Here is a 19336-nt window from a genome sequence, read left to right on the forward strand (position 1 = left end):
GAGACAGAAAGCAGGAAACTACAGGCCAGTTAGCCTAACTCCTGTCATTAGGAAAAGGCTGGAATCTATTATTGAGGTGGTTATTATAGTGGGACACTTAGAAAATCTCAGTACAATCAAGCAGAGTTAACATGGTTTTGTGACAGATAAATTGTGTTTGACTAATTTATAAGAGTTCTTTGAGGAACTAACAAGCAACATGGGTAAAAGGGATAAAAAAGGGATAAGTTCTGTTGAAGGGTCGTGAGGACTCGAAACGTCGACTCTTCTTCTCCACCGATGCTGCCAGACCTGCTGAGTTTTTCCAGGTAATTCTGTTTTTGTTATGGGTAAAAGGGAACCTGTGGATGTGGTGTACTTAGATTTCCGGAGGCATTTGACAAGGTGCCACATCAAAGGTTACTACACTGAGTTAGATGGATTCTTAATTGACAAGGGAGTCAAAGGTTATGGGGCTATTGAGGAAAGTGGAGCTGAGGCCACAATCAGATCATCCATGATCTTATTGAATGGTGGAGCAGGCACAAGGGGGTGAATGGCTCCTAACTCCTATGTTTGTGGTTTTTTGAGGGGTTTGGGTGTTTTGGGATTTTTGGTTATTTTGGGGGTTCGGTTTTTTGGGGGGGGGGTGGAATTTTGCGGATTGTTTTGAGGGATTTTGGTTTTTTGGACGGTTGGGTTATGAGGGATTAGGGTCTTTTTGAGGGGCTTGGGATTTTGTGGTTTTGTGGCATTTGTGGTTTTTTGGAGGGGTTGTTTTTGGGATTTGGGTTTTTTTTGAGAGTTTGGGGATTGTTTTGGGGGTGGGATTTTTTGAAGGGGGTTGGGTTTTTGGAGTTTGTATTGGGGCTGAGATTTGGGTTTTTGGGGGGGGTTGGGATTTTGGGGTATGTTTTGTGGTTTTTGGGGAGATTTGGGCTTTTTTTTGGTGATTTGGGGTTTCGAGGTTTGTTTTTTGGGGGATTAGGGTATTTTCATGGGGGTTGAAGTTTGGGGGTTTGTTTCAAGGGCATTGGGGTTTTTGAGGGGTGGTTAGGTCTTGATGATTTGGGGTTTTAGGGGATTTGGGATTTATTGGTTTTTGGGATTTGGGTTTTCTGGGGATTTGATTTGAGGGGCTGTGGGTTTTTTCAGGGGATTTGGGATTTTAGGTTTGCTTGGGGGGGTTTGCAGTTTTGCAGGAGAGGGGGTTGGGGATTGGGTTTTGGGAGTTTGTATTGAGGTTTTCTGGGAGTGGCATTTTCATAAATTGGGATTTTGGGGCTTGTATTGGGGGTTTGGGGTTTTCTGAGATTTGGGACTTTGGGGTTTGCTTTGAGGTGTTTTGGAATTCGGGAGTTTTTGTGGGGGTTGGATTTTGTGTTTTTTGGGAATGTGGGTTTTGGGGGGCTTAGGATTTGAGGATTTGGCTTTGGGTTTTTTGTGAGTATAGGGATTTGGGGGGTTAGAGTTTTTTGGGGGAATTGGGATTTGGGGGAGGTTGGTTTGAGTTTCTTTGAGTGTGGGATTTGGGGGTTAGGGTATTTTGGGGGGATTTGAGGGTTAGGGTTTTTGGGGGGGGTTGGTTTGGGTTTTTTGGGATTGTAGGGATTTGGGGGTTATGGTTTTTTTGGGGGGGTTGGTTTTTTGGGAGTGTGGGGATTTGGGGGTCGGGATTTTTGGGTTTTTTGGGGTTTGGTTTGGGTTTTTTTGGGAGAGTGGGGATTTGGGGGTTTGGTTTTTTTGGGAGAGGGGATTTGGGGGTTGGGGGAATTGGGATTTGGGGGTTTGGTTTGGTTTTTTTGGAAGTGTGTGGATTTGGGGGTATGAGGATTTTGGGTTTGGTTTGGGGTATTTTGGGAATTTGGTTTGGGTTTTTTGGGAGAGTGGGGATTTGGGGTTAGGATTTTTGGGGGAATTGGGATTTGGTGGTTTGGTTTGGGTTTTTTGGGAGAGTGGGGATTTGAGGGGGTTGGGGGAATTGGGATTTGGGGGTTTGGTTTGGGTTTTTTGGGGGTTAGGGTTTGGGTTTTTTGGGAGATGGGGATTTGGGGTTAGGATTTTTGGGGGTTTGGTTTGGGCTTTTTGGGAGATTGGGGATTTGGGTGTTAGGTTGCTTGGGGTTTGTTTTTTTTGGGTGTGGGGATTTTGGGGTCAGGGAATTCTGGGAAGGGGAATTTTGCCGTCTCCATGGTAACCATAGGCCCTGGGGTCCTTTGGCAGTTAAGCTGCCCTGCGTGCCTGTGTTTTTTTGTCTCGGCCCCGGCTTCAAAGCGCCGCCTGGCTTCGGGTTTGGTGCGTGTCGTTGCAGCTGCCGCTCTGAGAGCCAGCCCAGACTCACTCCCCACACCGGGCCACTCCCCATGTGGTTGAACCGCGGCCTCAGGATCATGGGCCTAGGCCCAGGCCCGCTCCGAGCCGCCGGCCGCCTTCTCAATCCTCCCCGCTCCATCGGCAGCAAGATTGGCTCGAAACCGCCCGACACATCCCTGTTTGTACCATTAGCGCCCAGAGTGATCCCGGGGCCCGGGGGAAATGTGGGAGCAGAACTGAGCAAGGAGCTGAATAGGAGTGAGTAAGAGAGGGGTGCATGGGGGGCAAGGGGGAGAAGGGGGAATGGGGGGGCAAGAGGGGAAATGGGGGGCAAGAGGGAGAGGGGGAAATGGGGGGCAAGAGGGGAAATGGGGGGCAAGAGGGGAAATGGGGGGCAAGAGGGAGAGGGGGAAATGGGGGGCAAGAGGGGAAATGGGGGGCAAGAGGGGAAATGGGGGGCAAGAGGGAGAGGGAGAAATGTGGGGCAAGAGGCAATGGGGGGCAAGAGGGAGAGGGGGAATGGGGAAGAGAGGGGTGGGGGGGAATGGGGAGGAGGGAAGAGGGAGTCAGTGGGGAAGAGGGGGAGGGAAGAGGGGAATGGGGGCGTGGGGGGAGATGGGGGGTGGGGGAGATGGGAGGGCGAGTGGGGAAGACGGGGGAATGGGGGAGGAAGAGGGAGACAGGAGGGGGAATGGGGAGAGGAGGTGGGAGACGAGAGGGAGAATGGGGGAAGGGGTGGGAGATGAGAGGGGGGAATAGGGAGGTGGAAGAGGGGGGAATAGGGAGATGGAAGAGGGGGGAATAGGGAGGGGAGATGGGAAAGGGAGAGGGGGGAATGGGGGAGGGAGGCGGGGAATAGGGAGAGGGGGGAATGGGGGAGGGAGGCGGGGGAGGGGGGAATGGGGGAGGGAGAGCGGGGAAATGGGGGAGGGAGGCGGGAGAGGGGGGAATGGGGGAGGAGGCGGGGGAGGGGGGAATGGGGGAGGGAGAGCGGGGAAATGGGGGAGGGAGGTGGGAGAGCGGGGAAATGTGGGGAGGGAGGCTGGGGGGGGGGAGGGAGGCTGGGGGGAGGGAGGGAGGCTGGGGGGGAGGGAGGCAGGGGGAAATGGGGGGGGAGGGAGGCAGGGGGAAATGGGGGGGGAGGGAGGCAGGGGGAAATGGGGGGAGGGAGGCAGGGGGAAATGGGGAGGGAGGGGGGAAATGGAGGGGGGAGGAGGCAGGGGGAAATGGGGGGAGGAGGCAGGGGGAAATGGGGGGGAGAGAGGCAGGGGGAAATGGGGGGGGGGAGGGAGGCAGGGGGAAATGGGGGGGGGAGGGAGGCAGGGGGAAATGGGGGGGGAGGGGAGGCAGGGGGAAATGGGGGGGGAGGGAGGCAGGGGGAAATGGGGGGGGAGGGAGGCAGGGGGGAATGGGGGGGGAGGGGAGGCAGGGGGGAATGGGGGGGAGGGAGGCAGGGGGAAATGGGGGGGGGAGGGAGGCAGGGGGAATGGGGGGGAGGGAGGCAGGGGGGAATGGGGGGGAGGGAGGCAGGGGGAAATTGGGGGGGGAGGGAGGCAGGAGGAAATGGGGGGGGAGTGAGGCAGGAGGAAATGGGGGGGGAGGGAGGCAGGAGGAATGGGGAGGGAGGCAGGAGAGGGAGGCGAATCAGGAGAGGGGTGAGAGGGGTGAATGGGGGGAGGGAGGTGGGGGGGGTGCATAGGGAGGGTAGAGGGAGATGGGAGTGGGAAATTGAGGGGAGGGAGACGGGAGTGGGGGAGACGGGAGAGAGGGGGATGGGGAGAGGGGGGAGAGAGGGGGAGAGGGGGGAGAGAATGGGGGAGCGGGGCAGGAGAGGGGGTGGAAGGGGGGGCGGGGGCAGGGTGGGAAGGGGGGCGGGGGCAGGGTGGGAAGGGGGGCGGGGGCAGGGTGGGAAGGGGGGCGGGGCAGGGTGGGAAGGGGGGCGGGGGCAGGGTGGGAAGGGGGGGGCGGGGCAGGGTGGGAAGGGGGGGGCGGGGGCAGGGTGGGAAGGGGGGGCGGGGGCAGGGTGGAAGGGGGGGCGGGGGCAGGGTGGAAGGGGGGGGCGGGGGCAGGGTGGGAAGGGGGGGCGCGGGGGCAGGGTGGGAAGGGGGGGGGGGGCGGGGGGCAGGGTGGGAAGGGGGCGGGGGCAGGGTGGAAGGGGGGGGCGGGGGCAGGGTGGAAGGGGGGGCGGGGGCAGGGTGGAAGGGGGGGGCGGCGGGGGCAGGGTGGAAGGGGGGGGCGGCGGGGGCAGGGTGGAAGGGGGGGGGGGCGGGGGGCAGGGTGGAAGGGGGGGGGGGCGGGGGCAGGGTGGAAGGGGGGGGGGCGGGGGCAGGGTGGAAGGGGGGGGGCGGGGGCAGGGTGGGAAGGGGGGGGCGGGGGCAGGGTGGGAAGGGGGGGCGGGGGCAGGGGTGGGAAGGGGGGGCGGGGGGGCAGGGTGGGAAGGGGGGGCGGGGGGGCAGGGTGGGAAGGGGGGGGCGGGGGCAGGGTGGGAAGGGGGGGCGGGGGCAGGGTGGGAAGGGGGGGGCGGGGGCAGGGTGGAAGGGGGGGGGCGGGGGCAGGGTGGAAGGGGGGGGGCGGGGGCAGGGTGGAAGGGGGGGGGCGGGGGCAGGGTGGAAGGGGGGGCGGGGGCAGGGTGGAAGGGGGGGGCGGGGGCAGGGTGGAAGGGGGGGGGCGGGGGCAGGGTGGAAGGGGGGGGGCGGGGGCAGGGTGGAAGGGGGGGGCGGGGGCAGGGTGGAAGGGGGGGGCGGGGGCAGGGTGGGAAGGGGGGGGCGGGGGCAGGGTGGGAAGGGGGGGGCGGGGGCAGGGTGGGAAGGGGGGGGCGGGGGCAGGGTGGGAAGGGGGGGGCGGGGGCAGGGTGGGAAGGGGGGGGCGGGGGCAGGGTGGGAAGGGGGGGCGGGGGCAGGGTGGGAAGGGGGGGGCGGGGGCAGGGTGGAAGGGGGGGGCGGGGGCAGGGTGGAAGGGGGGGGCGGGGGCAGGGTGGAAGGGGGGGGCGGGGGCAGGGTGGAAGGGGGGGGCGGGGGCAGGGTGGAAGGGGGGGCGGGGGCAGGGTGGAAGGGGGGGCAGGGTGGAGAGGGCGGGGGCAGGGTGGGAAGGGGGGCAGGGTGGAGAGGGCGGGGCAGGGTGGAGAGGGCGGGGGCAGGGTGGAGAGGGCGGGGGCAGGGTGGGAAGGGGGGCAGGGTGGAGAGGGCGGGGGCAGGGTGGGAAGGGGGGCAGGGTGGAGAGGGCGGGGGGGAGGGGGTAGAGGGGAAGGAGGGGGGGGAAGGGAGAGAGGGAGGGAGGCAGGGGGAGAGGGGGTGGGAGAGGGGGTAGAGGGAGATGGGAGAGGAGGGGGGGCAGGGAGGCGTGAGAGTAGGAGGGAATGGGGGGGAGGGCGGCCGGAGAGGGGGGAATGGGGGAGGGAGGCAGGAGAGCGGGGGAATGGGGGAGGGAGGCAGGGTGGAAAGGGGGGAGGGAGGCAGGGGGAAATGAGGGAGGGAGGCAGGAGGGAGGCGGGAGAGGGGGGGTGAATCAGGAGAGTGGGGTGAATGGGGGGTGGGAGGTGGGAGATGGGGGGAGTGGGGAATGGGGGGGAGGGAGGCAGGAGAGTGGGGGGAGTGGGGATTGGGGGGGGAGGGAGGCGGGAGAGTGGGGGGGGGGGGGGATTGGGGGGGAGGGAGATGGGGAAATTAGGGGAATGGGCGCAGTGATGACCACAGACCTGTGGATTTGGAAATTGCTTCCAGCAGTTGTCTCAAGCCCTATGAGTGGAATTTGGTGCTGTGGGAAGCACAAGGCTCCTCACTCCCTGACCTGATATCTTCTGACCTTTTCATTGTTTGCAGCTGAGGCTCTCAGAGTATTGAACAAGTTCTACAAAAGGAAGGAGATGCAGAGACTGGGCAGTGAGAATGGCCTGGATGGTAAGTGATCGTCTGCATTGCTCCATTTAACCGTTTGTGCTTTGCTGCAGGATTTTGAAGCATAAATACAAACTCAGCCATTATTTTATTATTCACCCCATTAACACACATTGTTCAGTGTCTATTCACGTTGCGGTGGTCAGTTCTCTCTCTGTTGACGGTGCGGTGGTCAGTTCTCTCTGTTCACGGTGCGCTGGTCAATTCTCTCTCCGTTCATGGTGAGATGGTCAGTTCTCTCTCTGTTGACGGTATGGTGGTCAGTTCTCTCTGTGTTCACGTTGCGGTGGTCAGCTCTCTCTGTTGACGGTGCGGTGGTCAGTTCTCTCTCTGTTCATGTTGCGGTGGTCAGCTCTCTCTCTGTTGACGGTGCGGTGTTCAGTTCTCTGTTGACGGTGCGGTGGTCAGCTCTCTCTCTGTTCATGTTGCAGTGGTCAGCTCTCTCTCTGTTGACGGTGCGGTGGTCAGTTCTCTCTCTGTTGACGGTGCGGTGATCAGTTCTCTCTCTGTTCATGTTGCAGTGGTCAGCTCTCTCTCTGTTGACGGTGCGGTGGTCAGTTCTCTCTCTGTTGACGGTGCGGTGGTCAGTTCTCTCTCTGTTGACGGTGCAGTGGTCAGTTCTCTCTCGGTTGACGGTGCGGTGGTCAGTTCTCTCTGTTGACGGTGCGGTGGTCAGTTCTCTCTTTGTTGACGGTGCAGTGGTCAGTTCTCTCTCTGTTGACGGTGCGGTGGTCAGTTCTCTCTCTGTTGACGGTGCGGTGGTCAGTTCTCTCTCTGTTGACGTTGCGGTGGTCAGTTCTCTCTCTGTTGAATGTGCGGTGTTCAGTTCTCTGTTGACGGTGCGGTGTTCAGTTCTCTCTCTGTTGACGGTGCGGTGGTCAGTTCTCTCTCTGTTGACGGTGCGGTGGTCAGTTCTCTCTCTGTTCACGTTGCGGTGGTCAGTTCTCTCTCTGTTGACGGTGCGGTGGTCAGTTCTCTCTGTTGACGGTGCGGTGGTCAGTTCTCTCTCTGTTGACGGTGCGGTGGTCAATTCTCTCTCTGTTGACGGTGCGGTGATCAGTTCTCTCTCTGTTGACGTTGCGGTGGTCAGTTCTCTCTCTGTTGAAGGTGCGGTGTTCAGTTCTCTCCCCATGCACAGAAAGGTGGTCAGTTCTCTGTTCGCTGTGCGATGGTCAGTTGTCTCTCCCTTCACAATGCGGTGTTCGATTTAGTTTTTAAAATCTCCTCTCCTTGTACACACAGGGATTGTGTACAGCAAGGTGGCACCTGAATGATCAAGCAGTGCTGGCCAATGACCCTTTTTTTGGGTCCTATGCAAAACATTACTTACCCCTAAGCTCTTGTCTCATGCAGATCTGCTCAGTTGGGAATGTCGTTGCACAGGGCCATATACCTGCTCGGAGCATATTTGTGGCAGAACTGGGTTTGAAATCTGGTGGAATCCGGACTCTGCCTTCTATCCACTGCGCTGACCTATGTTGTATGAGAGAGGCCTACGTATAAAAGGACAAAACTCTTCCTTGTGTCCTGCTCAGGAGGGTGAGAGAGTTGTTTGAAGGGGCACAGCGTAACTCTAACTCATGTGATTGAGAAGGGGAAACGATGAAGTCTTTAGTTGAAGGTGGGTTTTGCACAATTTTCTGTAATCCCTTTGTGTTTTCTACAGCTCGCCTTTTCCACCAGGCCTTCATTAGTTTTCGAAAGTATGTGATGGAAATTGAATCGCTGAATGTGGATTTGCACATCATCCTCAATGATATATGCTGTGGTGCAGGTATGTATTGTAGTAACTGTGTGTGCTCTCAGTACATGACTTGTATAGGTTTCTTGCCACAGAGCAAGTAATTGTGCACACTTGTGAAACCAGACAGACCACCTGGCATCGACCTAGGCACCGGAAACGACAATGACAATCTCAGCCCTATCGACCCTGCAAAGTCCTCCTTTCTAACATCTGGGGGCTAGTGCCAAAATTGGGAGAGCTGTCTCACGGACTAGTCAAGCAACAGCCTGACATAGTCATCCTCAGAGAATCACACCTTACAGATATGTCCCAGACACCACCATCACCATCCCTGGGTATGTCATGTCCCACCGGCAGGACAGACCATGCAGAGGTGCCGGCACAGTGGTATACAGTTGGGAAAGAGTTGCCCTGGGAGTCCTCAACATCGACTCTCGACCCCATGAAGTCTCATGGCATCAGGTCAAACATGGGCAAGGAAGCCTCCTGATTACCACGTACTGCCTTTCCTCAGCTGATGAATCAGTGCTCCTCCATGGAACACCACATGGAGGGTGGCAAGGGTGCCGAATGTACGCTGGGCGGGGGACTTCAATGTCCATCATCAAGAGTGACTTAGTAACACCACCACTAACTGAGCTGAGTGAGTACTAAAGGACCTAGCTGCTCGACTGGGTCTGCGGCAGACAGCGAGGGAACATACTTGACCTCATCCTCATCAACCTGCCTGTCGCAGATGCATCTGTCCATGACAGTATGGGCAGGAGTGACCACCACACAGTCATTGTGGAGACAAAGTCTCGCCTTCACATTGAGGATACCCTCCACCGTATTGTGTGGCACTACCACCAGGCTAAATGGGATAGATTTCGAACAGATCTAGCAACTCAAGACTGGGCATCCATGAGGCGCTGTGGGCCATCAGCAGCAGCAGAATTGTACTCGAACACAATCTAAAATCTCATGGCCCAGCATATTCTCCACTCTACCATTACCATCAAGCCAGGGGCTCAACCCTAGTTCAACGAAGAGTTCAGGAGGACACGCCAGGAGCAGCACCAGGCATACCTAAAGTTGAGTTGTCAACCTGGTGAAGCTATAACACAAGAAGACTTGCGTGCCAAACAGCATAAGCAGCAAGTGATAGGCAAAGCTAAGTGATCCCACAACCAAAGGATCAGATCTAAGCTCTGCAGTCCTGCCACATCCAGTCATGAATGGCGGTGGACAATTAAACAACTGATTGGAGGAGGAGGCTCCACAAATATCCTCATCCTCAATGATGGAGGAGCCCAGCACATCAGTGCAAAAGATAAGGCTGAAGCATTTGGTACAGTCTTCAGCCGGAGGTGCTCAGTGGATGATCCATCTCGGCCTCCTCCAGAGGCCCCCAGCATCACAGATGCCAGTCTTCAGCCAATTCGATTCACTCCACGTGATATCAAGAAACAGCTGAAGGCACTGGATAGTGCAAAGGCTGTGGGTCCTGACAATATTCCAGTAATAGTACTGAAGACTTGTGCTCCAGAACTTGCCGTGTCCCTAGCCAAGCTGTCGCAGTACAGCTACAACACTGGCATCTACCCAGTATGTGGAAAATTGCCCAGCTATGTCCTGTCACAAAAAGCAGGACAAATCCAACCCTGCCAATTCCCACCCCATCAGTCTACTCTTGATCATCAGTAAAGTAATGGAAGGGGTCATCAACAGAGCTATCAAGTGACGCTTGCTTAGTAATAACCTGCTCACTGACGCCCAGTTTGTGTTCTGCCAGGGCCACTCAGCTCCTGACCTCATTACAGCCTTGCTTCAAACATGGACAAAAGAGCTGAACTTCCGAGGTGAGGTGAGAGTGACTGCCCTTGACATCAGGCCGCATCTGATCGAGTAGGGCTTCAAGAGACAATGTGAATCAGGGGGAAAACTCTCCACTGGTTGGATTCATACCTAGTACAAAGGAAGATGGTCGTGGTTGTTGGAGGTCAGTCATCTCAGCTCCAGGACATCACTGCAGGAGTCCCTCAGGGTAGTGTCCTAGGCCCAACCATCTTCAGCTGCTTCATCAATGAACTGCTCTCCATCATAAGGTCATAAAGCCGGCATTTATTACCCATTCCTAGTTGCCCTAGTTTAGAGGGCATTTAAGAGTCACATGTAGGCCAGACCAGGTAAGGACAGCAGATTTCATTCCCTAAAGGGCATTAGTGAACTAGATGGGTTTTCACAACAATCGACAATGGTTTCATGGTCATCATTAGCCTTTTAATTCCAGATTTTTATTGTATTCAAATTCCACCATCTGCTCTGGTGGGATTCAAACCTGGGTCCCTAGAGCATTACCCTGGGTCTCTGGATTACTAGTCCAGTGACAGTACCACTACGCCATCGCCTCCCCGTGTTCAGCACCATTCACGACTCCTCAAATAATGAAGTAGCCCATGTCCAAATGCAGCAAGACCTGGACAATATTCAAGCTTGGGCTGAGTTGTGGCAAGTAGCATTCATGCCACACAAGTCCCAGGTCGTGACCATCTCCAACAAGAGAGAATCCAACCATCGCCCCATGACATTCAATGGCATTACCATCACTGAATCCCCCACTACCAACATCCTGGGGGTTACCATTGACCAGAAACTGAACTAAACCAGCCATATAAATACTGTAGCTACAAGAGCAGGTCAGAGGCTAGGAATCCTGCAACTAGTAACTCACCTCCTGACTCCCCAAAGAATGTCCACCATCTACAAGGCACAAGTCAGGAGTGTGATGGAATACTCGTCACTTGCCTGGATGAGTGCAGCTCCAACAACACTCAAGGAGCTCAACAGCATCCAGGACAAAGCAACCCGCTTGATTGGCACCACATCCACAAACATTCACTCTCTCCACCACCGATGCACAGTAGCAACAGTGTGTACCGTCTACAAGATGCACTGGAAGAATTCACCATGGCTCCTTAGACAGCATCTTACAAATCACGACCACTCTCATCTAGAAGGACAAGGGTAGCAGATAGATGGGAACACCACCACCTAGATGTTCCCCTCCAAGTCACTCACAATCCTGACTTGGAAATATTTCGCAGTTCCTTCACTCGCTGGATCAAAATCCTGGAACTCCCTTCCTAACTGTGGGTGTACCTACACCACAGGGACTGCAGCGGTTCAAGAAGGCAGCTCACCACCACCACTTCAAGGGTAAGTAGGGGTGGGCAATAAATGCTGGCCCACCCAGCAAAGGCCATATCGCATGAATGAATTAAAAAAAAACTTGTTGGCTTAATAGATTACTTTCTGCCCTCATTATAGCAGGTTTTACAATTGGTGCATTGTGTTTATTATAGTTAAAACTCTCATCCCCATGTAACCCACCCCAGAGACACGCTATTCCAGCTGCCTTCATCCTCTTCCTCCTCCACCCGCCCCCAACTGTCCCAACTCTCCCCTCCCCGCCTATGGGAGTGAGACTTGTGAAAAGGGTGTATGTCTGGTGCCCTCACAGAGCTCACTTGTGCTCAGGAATGTGTGCGGACCTGAAGCTGTAAGTAACCTGGAAACTGAAACCCAGCAGCTCAAACTTTCAAATTTTGATTTGTACTGAAATAGAATAAAACAAAACATTTCTGCTGTTCTTCACTCTGCGCTGCAGAAGTGAAGATTTAAAGGCCCTGATTAACATACTTGGGATTGGCTTCATGCCCTGCTGTTTGGACTGATTTTGGGGAAAGGCTATGTTTCTTTTGCACAAACTTATTTAATTTGGTGAAATTTTGTTCACAGGTCACATTGATGATCTCTTTCCTTATTTCCTGAGACATGCCAAACAAGTGTTCCCAATGTTGGACTGTATGGAGGATCTGCGCAAAATCAGTGATCTAAGGTTACCAGCCAACTGGTAAGGTTCTGTAGATTGTCCCCCTGACATCAGTCTTTGTCTCCAATATTTCATTCCCCCTCACAAACCCTTGCTTTTGGAAGTATAACTGGTGTTAACTCAGGCTTCCAATCAATAAGGTCAGTAGCCGTGTTCCGTCTAAGCTGTGAGGGTGTGCAGCAACCTGGTATGTACCATGCAGTGCTGCATATTCTCTATAAGATGTGCACACTACCTACAGCAGCATTGAAGGGACCGCTCAGTCGTCTCCTCCAAGGAAAACCGTCCCAACTTCTCCGATCTATCTTCATAACTGAAGTTCTTCATCCCTGGAACCATTCTCATGAATCTTTTCTGCACTCTCTCCATTGCGTTCACGTCCTACCTGGAGTGCGGCACCCAGAATTGGATGCAATACTCCAGCTGAGGCGGAACTAGTGACTTATACAAGTTCGACATAATCTCCTTGCTTTTGTACTCTATGCCCCTATTAATAAAGCCTAGGATACTGTATACTTTAACCAGTCTTTCAACCTGTCCTGACACCCTCAATGGCTTATGTATATATACACCTAGGCCCCTCTGCTCCTGCACTCCCTTTAGAGTTGTATCCTTTATTTTATATTCCCTCTCCATGTTTCTCCTACCAAAATAAATAATTTCATATTTCTCAGCATTGAACTTCATATCCCATTTGTCCAAACATTCCACCATTTATCTGTCATCCTGCCCACCCATTCCACCATCTTGTCTATGTCCTCCTTGTCTACCCATTCCACCATCTTGTCTATGTCCTCCCCGTCCACCCATTCCACCATCTTGTCAATGTGCTTCTTCCCACCCATTCCATCATCTTGCCTTTGTCCTCCTGCGCACCCATTCCACCATCTTGTCTATGTCCTTCAGCCCACCCATTCCACCATCTTGTCTATGTCCTTATGCCCACCCATTACACCATCTTGTCTTTGTCCTTCTGATCACCCATTCCACCATCTTGTTTATGTCTTCCACACAGTTCACAATGTTTCCACGTGCTATACCATCCGTAAATTTTGAAATTGTGCCTTGTACACCAAGGTCTAGGCCATTAATATACATCAGGAAGAGCAAGGATCCCATCATTGATCCCTGGGAAACTCCATGACAAACCTTCCTCCAGCCCAAAAACATCCGTTAACCTCTTTCCTGTCACTCAGCCAATTTTGTGTCCAAGTTTCTACTGTCTCTTCTATTCCATGATATACAATTTTGTTCATAATCTGTTGTGTGGCACTGTATCAAATGCCTTTTGGAAGTCCATGTACACCTCATCAACAGCATTGCCCTTGTCAACCCTCTGTTACCTCTTCAAAAAACTCCAGCAAGTTAGTTAAGCACATTTTTCCCTTAACAAATCAATTCTGGCTTTCCTTAATTAACCCAAATTTGTCTCAACAAGGCTGTAACATTTGCAATTCTCCAATACCCTGGCACCAGCACTGAGTCTAATGAAGACTGGAAAGTTATGGCCAGTGCCTCTGCAATTTCCACTGTCACTTCCTTCAGTATCCTTGGATGCATTCATCCAGCCTTGGTGCCTTGTCAACTTTAAGTATAGACAGCCAATCTAATGCCACTTCCTTATCAATTTGAAACCCTTCTAATGTATTAATTACCTCCTCTTTCACTGTGTCCTGGTTAGCATTTTCTTCCTTAGTAAAGACAGATTAGCTTAACATCTGTCATAGGGAAAATGTTAGAAGCTATTATTAACGATGTTATAGCAGGGCACTTGGAGAAAATTAGGGTAATCAGGCAGAGTCAACATGGTTTTGTAAAAGGAAATCATGTCTAACCAATTTATTAAATCCAATTTTCAGAGTTCTTTGAGGAAGTAATATGTGCTGTGGATAAAGGGGAACCGGTGGATGTACTGTATTTTGATTTCTAGAAGACATTTGATAAAGTGCCATATCTAAAGTTATTGCGGAAATTAAAACCTCATGGTGTAAAGGGTAACTTATTGGCATGGGTAGAAAATTGGCTAGCTAACAGGAAACAGAGGGTAGGCATAAATGGGTCTTTTTCTGGTTGGCAAGATGTAACGAGTGGTGTGCCACAGGGATCAATGCTGGGGCCTCAACTTTTTATAATTTTATATAAATGACTTAGATGAAGGGACCGAAAGTATGGTTGCTAACTTTGCTGATGACGCAAAAATAAGTAGGATAGTAATGTCGGAGATTAATCACACCAAAGCATCATTTCGTACGTAGAAACCCCATTTATTACTTGTGCACAAGGGAGAACAATACAGCGAGAGTTATTGTACTGTCTCCCAGCAGAATACATAAACACTTGCTTAAAAGCATTTTACAGCCAATCAGTAAATTTTGCATATCTCAATCCACTTATTTGCTGACCAATCCATGTTTTAGTCAATTTCCATTCCCACCACCACAGGTGCGGTGCCTATGCACTTGGTTATCACAACTTTGATTACATTCGGCCTGAAAAAGAACAGCATGGAATGTCTCAGGGCTCATCCTACAACAGTGGTCAGATAAGATGGTATTGTTCTTCAAGGTTGCAGTATTTTTCTCTTAGGCCTAGGCACCTAATTCAATTTCTCCATTAACCCTTTTAGTACTAAGTAGGTTCCCTATTTGTCTAGGCCACCACACTTCCCACCTTTTGTCCTACAAGGACAATCCACCACCCTTAGCCAAGTTCTATGTATCCTAGCCGCCGGGCTTCATCCTCAGTGGAATCTTGATCCCTGAGGAGAGGGAGGGAATAGATAACTGGCTTGCCACCTGCAAGGTAGGCACAGGAACCCAATGGCAACTCACCCACCCGAGGACTACCCTTGGTATAATTTCTCCTGACGCAGAGCCAGGCCTCCCCCTTAACAACCACAAAGGTGGGCTCCCGTCTCCAAATGGGTGTTCGATGAATGAGGGCCCCTGTATTACCTAGGGACCATGCGGAATCTGAGGGGAAAGCCAGAAAATGCATCTCAGAGGAGGAGGGGTTAACAGGAAAATGAGTACAAATCCAACATTTAGTCCAATTGACTTGCGAAGCTACGACCTGCATTCGTTGAACCGCAGAATTGGTAGTCCATGTAGTCCAAGGTAGTCCAAGGACCACGCAAGACAGGATCCAAATCAGAGTCAGCATTCTGACGGCTCAGTTAAAGTTCTTGCACAGGCACTTCCGTCCGAGGTCAGCGTCTGCTTGACGTACGATGCGTGGATCCACAAGGGACGTCCTTCAACCTTCATGGCCATATGGGTGGTGAGCAGGACTTGGAAAGGCCCCTCCCATTGAGGTTCCAAACAGTTCTTTCTCCTGAAGGTCTTTACCAGGACTAGGTCCCCGGGCTGGTATTGATGGCAATCTTCAATGGTGGGCTTTTTCTGAGCTTCTACTACCTGTATACACAAGCTTTTGAGAGAATTAGTGAGTGCTATACAGTATGTAATCATTCCCTCATCCATAGCTTGGATGTCCATTTCCCTAGCAGACAAATGTGGGGCCACTGGGAGGCGCATAGGACGTCCTATTACAACTTCATAAGGAGAGAGGGAGGTGGTACGGTTAGGGTGAGAGCGCATAGCCATGAGCGCCAAGGGTAGAGCTTCAGGCCATTTCAAACCTGTTTCTTCACATAATTTAGCTAGTTTGTTTTTCAGAATACCATTTTGTCTTTCCACCGCCCCAGTAGACTGGGGGTGATATGGACAGGAAAGGTGATGGTTGCATTGTCAGGCCCTCAACAGTTCCTTTATCACTTTAGCGGTAAAATGAGTTCCATTATCACTTGATAAAATCTCTGGTATCCCAAACCTGGGTATGTATTCATGTAACAACAATTTTGCAACAATAACAGCATCATTTCGTTGGGTGGGATACGCCTCCACCCATCGCGAGAACAAACATACTAGAACTAAAACATAATTATATCCCATACATTTAGGCATTTGTATAAAGTCCATTTGTAGGTGTACAAACGGGCCCCATGGCTGGGGTCCCGTACCAGTCACTGTGGGCGTCTTGCCTGGGTTATGTCATTGACATAGGTATGACAGGTATTACTAATACAATGCCTATTAGCATGTTAGTATTCACTATATATTCAACATTCATTCTATATACACATGTTAAACCTCTGAGCTGGCAACCGGTCAAGTCATGATTCTTGTGTTGTGAGAGATTCAATAAATGCTCATTAGTTACCCATAAAGGGACTACCCCTTCTTTAATCTGTCTTAAATTTTCTCGGGCTTGTTCCAGTGCCCAAGATCCATAGGTGCTGCAAACATCATTTCTGCTCGCCTCGTCTGAAATATCTTTCCCTATTTCAGTTAATTTATTGATAGTCCCCGCATGACTTTCGAGCACTGTAGACAGGCTCTGGATTAACCAATGATGTCCCTATATTGAATATCGTAACGGCGTCATTTATCAGGCTGCGCTTAACACGGTTCCCTCCCAAGCCTGATCGCATCTCGCCATTGAACTGAACTGCTTCGGTCATCAATTGACACGTCAGAGCTGTATAGAGTGCTTGGGTATGGGTTGAGCACCATTGGGGCAGGACGGCACCGGATGCATTCAAGACTATGGGTACCAGCTCATGGTGTACATTATCATACAAAACTTCTGATTAACCAGTACCAAACCATTCTCCGGTCCTGGATGCATAGTCGGACAAGATGGGTCAGTCGGTGTGGTTTGGGGCTTCAATTATCTCTACTCGGACTGTGAAAGTAGAGGTGGGAGGTGGCTGGGTAGTGGCGGACCTCCCATGCCCGATCTGAAGCAAACCCTTACTACAATTTGAAAGCACTTGTTCTCCTACTGTTACATTTATCATTCCCCGTTGCGTGTCGCATTTGGCACTGTCCGTGCTGTACCAAAGTTGTTCCTGCGGTGCAGGATGAGCAGTGATGATCCCCGACCTTGTTGCCAGCACTAAAAAGCCCACGACCAGGATCGTAGATCTGTGGAGACATTAACATTGGCTCTCGTTCTCATATCTACAAGTGCACATGTATCACCTGTCATAATTACCTCGTAAGGTCCGTGCCTGTTTGCTCCGAACTCACCCTGACCTTATTCCCCACTTGGAGGGTGGGGGTCCGTTGTTGCTCTTTGGATTTGCCTGTTTCCATATCCTTAATCATCTGTCAGTCTCTAACTTGCTCTCTCAACTCATGTAATTGCCTACTTAATTCCCTTACATTGTCCTGTATTTTTCCTTTCAGTGGCCCTACGTCTCCTACTATAACGCCTTCAGGTAATTGGATGGCCCTTCCTATTATCATTTCAAATGTGGTGAACCCGGCGGTCCTGCTTGGGGTAGCCCACGGCGCAATAGAATATTGGGCTGTTCCCTGTCTCTTGATTGATGTTTTTTTTTAAAGTTCAGTTCATCCTTTCCACCATCCCTGGACTCTGGGGGTGGTAAGGAGTATGGAATTTCGGTTTAATCTCCATAAGATTACACACTTTTTTAATGACTCTCCCTGTGAAATTAATTCCCTGATCTGAATCCATCTGGGTAGGCACCCCCACTCCTTCCAGTTTACTCTCTCCTGCTGCTGTCTCATACCATTTTACACATGCAACAGTTACCATCGTATCTTGTTCAGGTTTCCTGGGGAAACTTTAAAATGAATAAAATATTCTCATAACAGTTTTAAAAAACAGAAATCAGATATTGACATGTTTTGCTTCTTTATCTTCTCAAACATTTTATTGTCTCAAAAGTAACCCGCTAAATTGTGTCTGACCCTTTTCTTTTAGAATTATCCCAGATTCATTAACTTGGCCAAAAATTGGATTTCTGCCAAACTTTGTCAAGGTCTTGAGCTTAGCTTCATATTTTGGAAACAGACTTTACAAATACAAAAGCTTGCAGCATTTGAATTAATGCCAATTGTTGTCAAACCTTTTAAAATGAAAATTCCCTTTTGAGAACTTTATCAAGAACCAAACCTCAAATTTTTAAACTTTGTAAGAACTGTAATTTACACTATCAGAATTAAAACAACCTCTTTTTCATGTGTAACGATTTGTATCCAAGTTATATGTTTATCCGTATGTTTATCGACACATTCTTTATCTTAGATAGCATCCTCATTATTCACAGTAACCTGTTAAATTACACTGCACTTTACATCTCAAGATTGTCCCAAATTCAAATTCCAGCGCTTATGGAAAGCAGATTTCCTTTAATATTTAATTCATCTCTTCATAGGAAACTCCTTTTTATTCACTGGAACCGCCTAGACCTTGTGTTTATGTCTTTTGGTTTTCCTAGAATCCTTCTGAATTTCAAATAATTATTTTTCCTCAGAATTTTAGAATACTAACTCGTATGTATTAATCCCAATCAGCTTGGAAGCTGCTGATGAGGGTTATTCCCTACTAGTCTGCAAGGGGGTGGTACAAGGGTTGGTTCATCTCAAACAAAGGCAAGCCCTGTTTTATCTTTACACTACCTTCAAATTACGATTTTTGCCAGAAATCTCAAATCAAACCTTATACTCAAAACTTTGGAATGTTTGAATAAACTTTTCCTTTAATCTAATATGGGGCTTTCGACTCTAAAGTGCTCAACAACACATACAAAAGACAATTCAGGGAAGAAAACACATTAAAGCTTACATACAGGTGCTTCATTGCACACAAACAAACACATAGATAAAGGTATGTATCGATACTCCTATAATATTGAACTTAACTCTAAATGAAGCTTCAAGTAGCGGTGGGGGAATAAAGGGACCTTGAAGGCTGCACCTGTAGGGACCTTCAAACTGACAAAAGCACACATTTTCTCTGCTGCTGCTTGTCAATTGCTCATTTACCCCCTAGGGGTACCCTCTCTCTCTCTCTCTCTCTCTCTCTCTCTCCAGCACAAACAGCTCTTGTAACTTAGATCAATTCATTTTTTTTAAGTTACAGAAAATTCAGTAGCGGACTATCTACCTCCCTTAACACATATTATAAGCGCTCAATTCTATCCCGATTAAAAGTTCCATCTGGTGGGAAGCTCTCTCCTTTACCTTGAGTCTATTTAACCCAATCAGAAACATATTGGACAATTTCAGGACCATAATGGACATACACATAAGCATTTGGGGTTCCCTTCAAAGGGGGAACCTGGGGTTTCTTTGATGCCATATTTCCCATTTTTATTTAATAATATACACAAAAATACACACAGAAACTAAATCTTCAACTCCAGGGGACTTGAACCCGTGGGTATACTACTACTACTTTCCAACTCCAGGGGGCTCGAATCCCTGGGTATACTACTACTACTTTCCAACTCCAGGGGACTCGAACCCCTGAGTATACTACTACTACTTTCCAACTCCAGGGGGCTCGAACCCCTGGGTATACTACTACTACTTTCCAACTCCAGGGGGCTCGAATCCCTGGGTATATTACTACTACTTTCCAACTCCAGGGGACTCGAACCCCTGAGTATACTACTACTACTTTCCGACTCCAGGGGACTCGAACCCCTGAGTATACTAC

General features: G+C 51.0%; 1 protein-coding gene across 1 annotated transcript in view; it reads left to right on the forward strand.

Moving 5' to 3' along the window:
• Positions 1 to 2205: 2205 nt before the first annotated feature.
• supv3l1 (SUV3-like helicase) overlaps positions 2206 to 19336 on the forward strand; it is a 71342-nt gene continuing 54211 nt past the window's right edge. Inside the window, exons 1-4 of the mRNA XM_078565816.1 lie at positions 2206 to 2550; positions 6111 to 6188; positions 7852 to 7959; positions 11710 to 11824. Of these exons, the coding sequence (XP_078421942.1) occupies positions 2343 to 2550; positions 6111 to 6188; positions 7852 to 7959; positions 11710 to 11824 (509 nt within the window). The 5' untranslated portion in view covers positions 2206 to 2342. The remainder of the gene's footprint in view (positions 2551 to 6110; positions 6189 to 7851; positions 7960 to 11709; positions 11825 to 19336) is intronic.

This window comes from Cetorhinus maximus, chromosome 20, assembly GCF_964194155.1.
Source record: "Cetorhinus maximus chromosome 20, sCetMax3.hap1.1, whole genome shotgun sequence".
Taxonomy (NCBI): domain Eukaryota; kingdom Metazoa; phylum Chordata; class Chondrichthyes; order Lamniformes; family Cetorhinidae; genus Cetorhinus; species Cetorhinus maximus.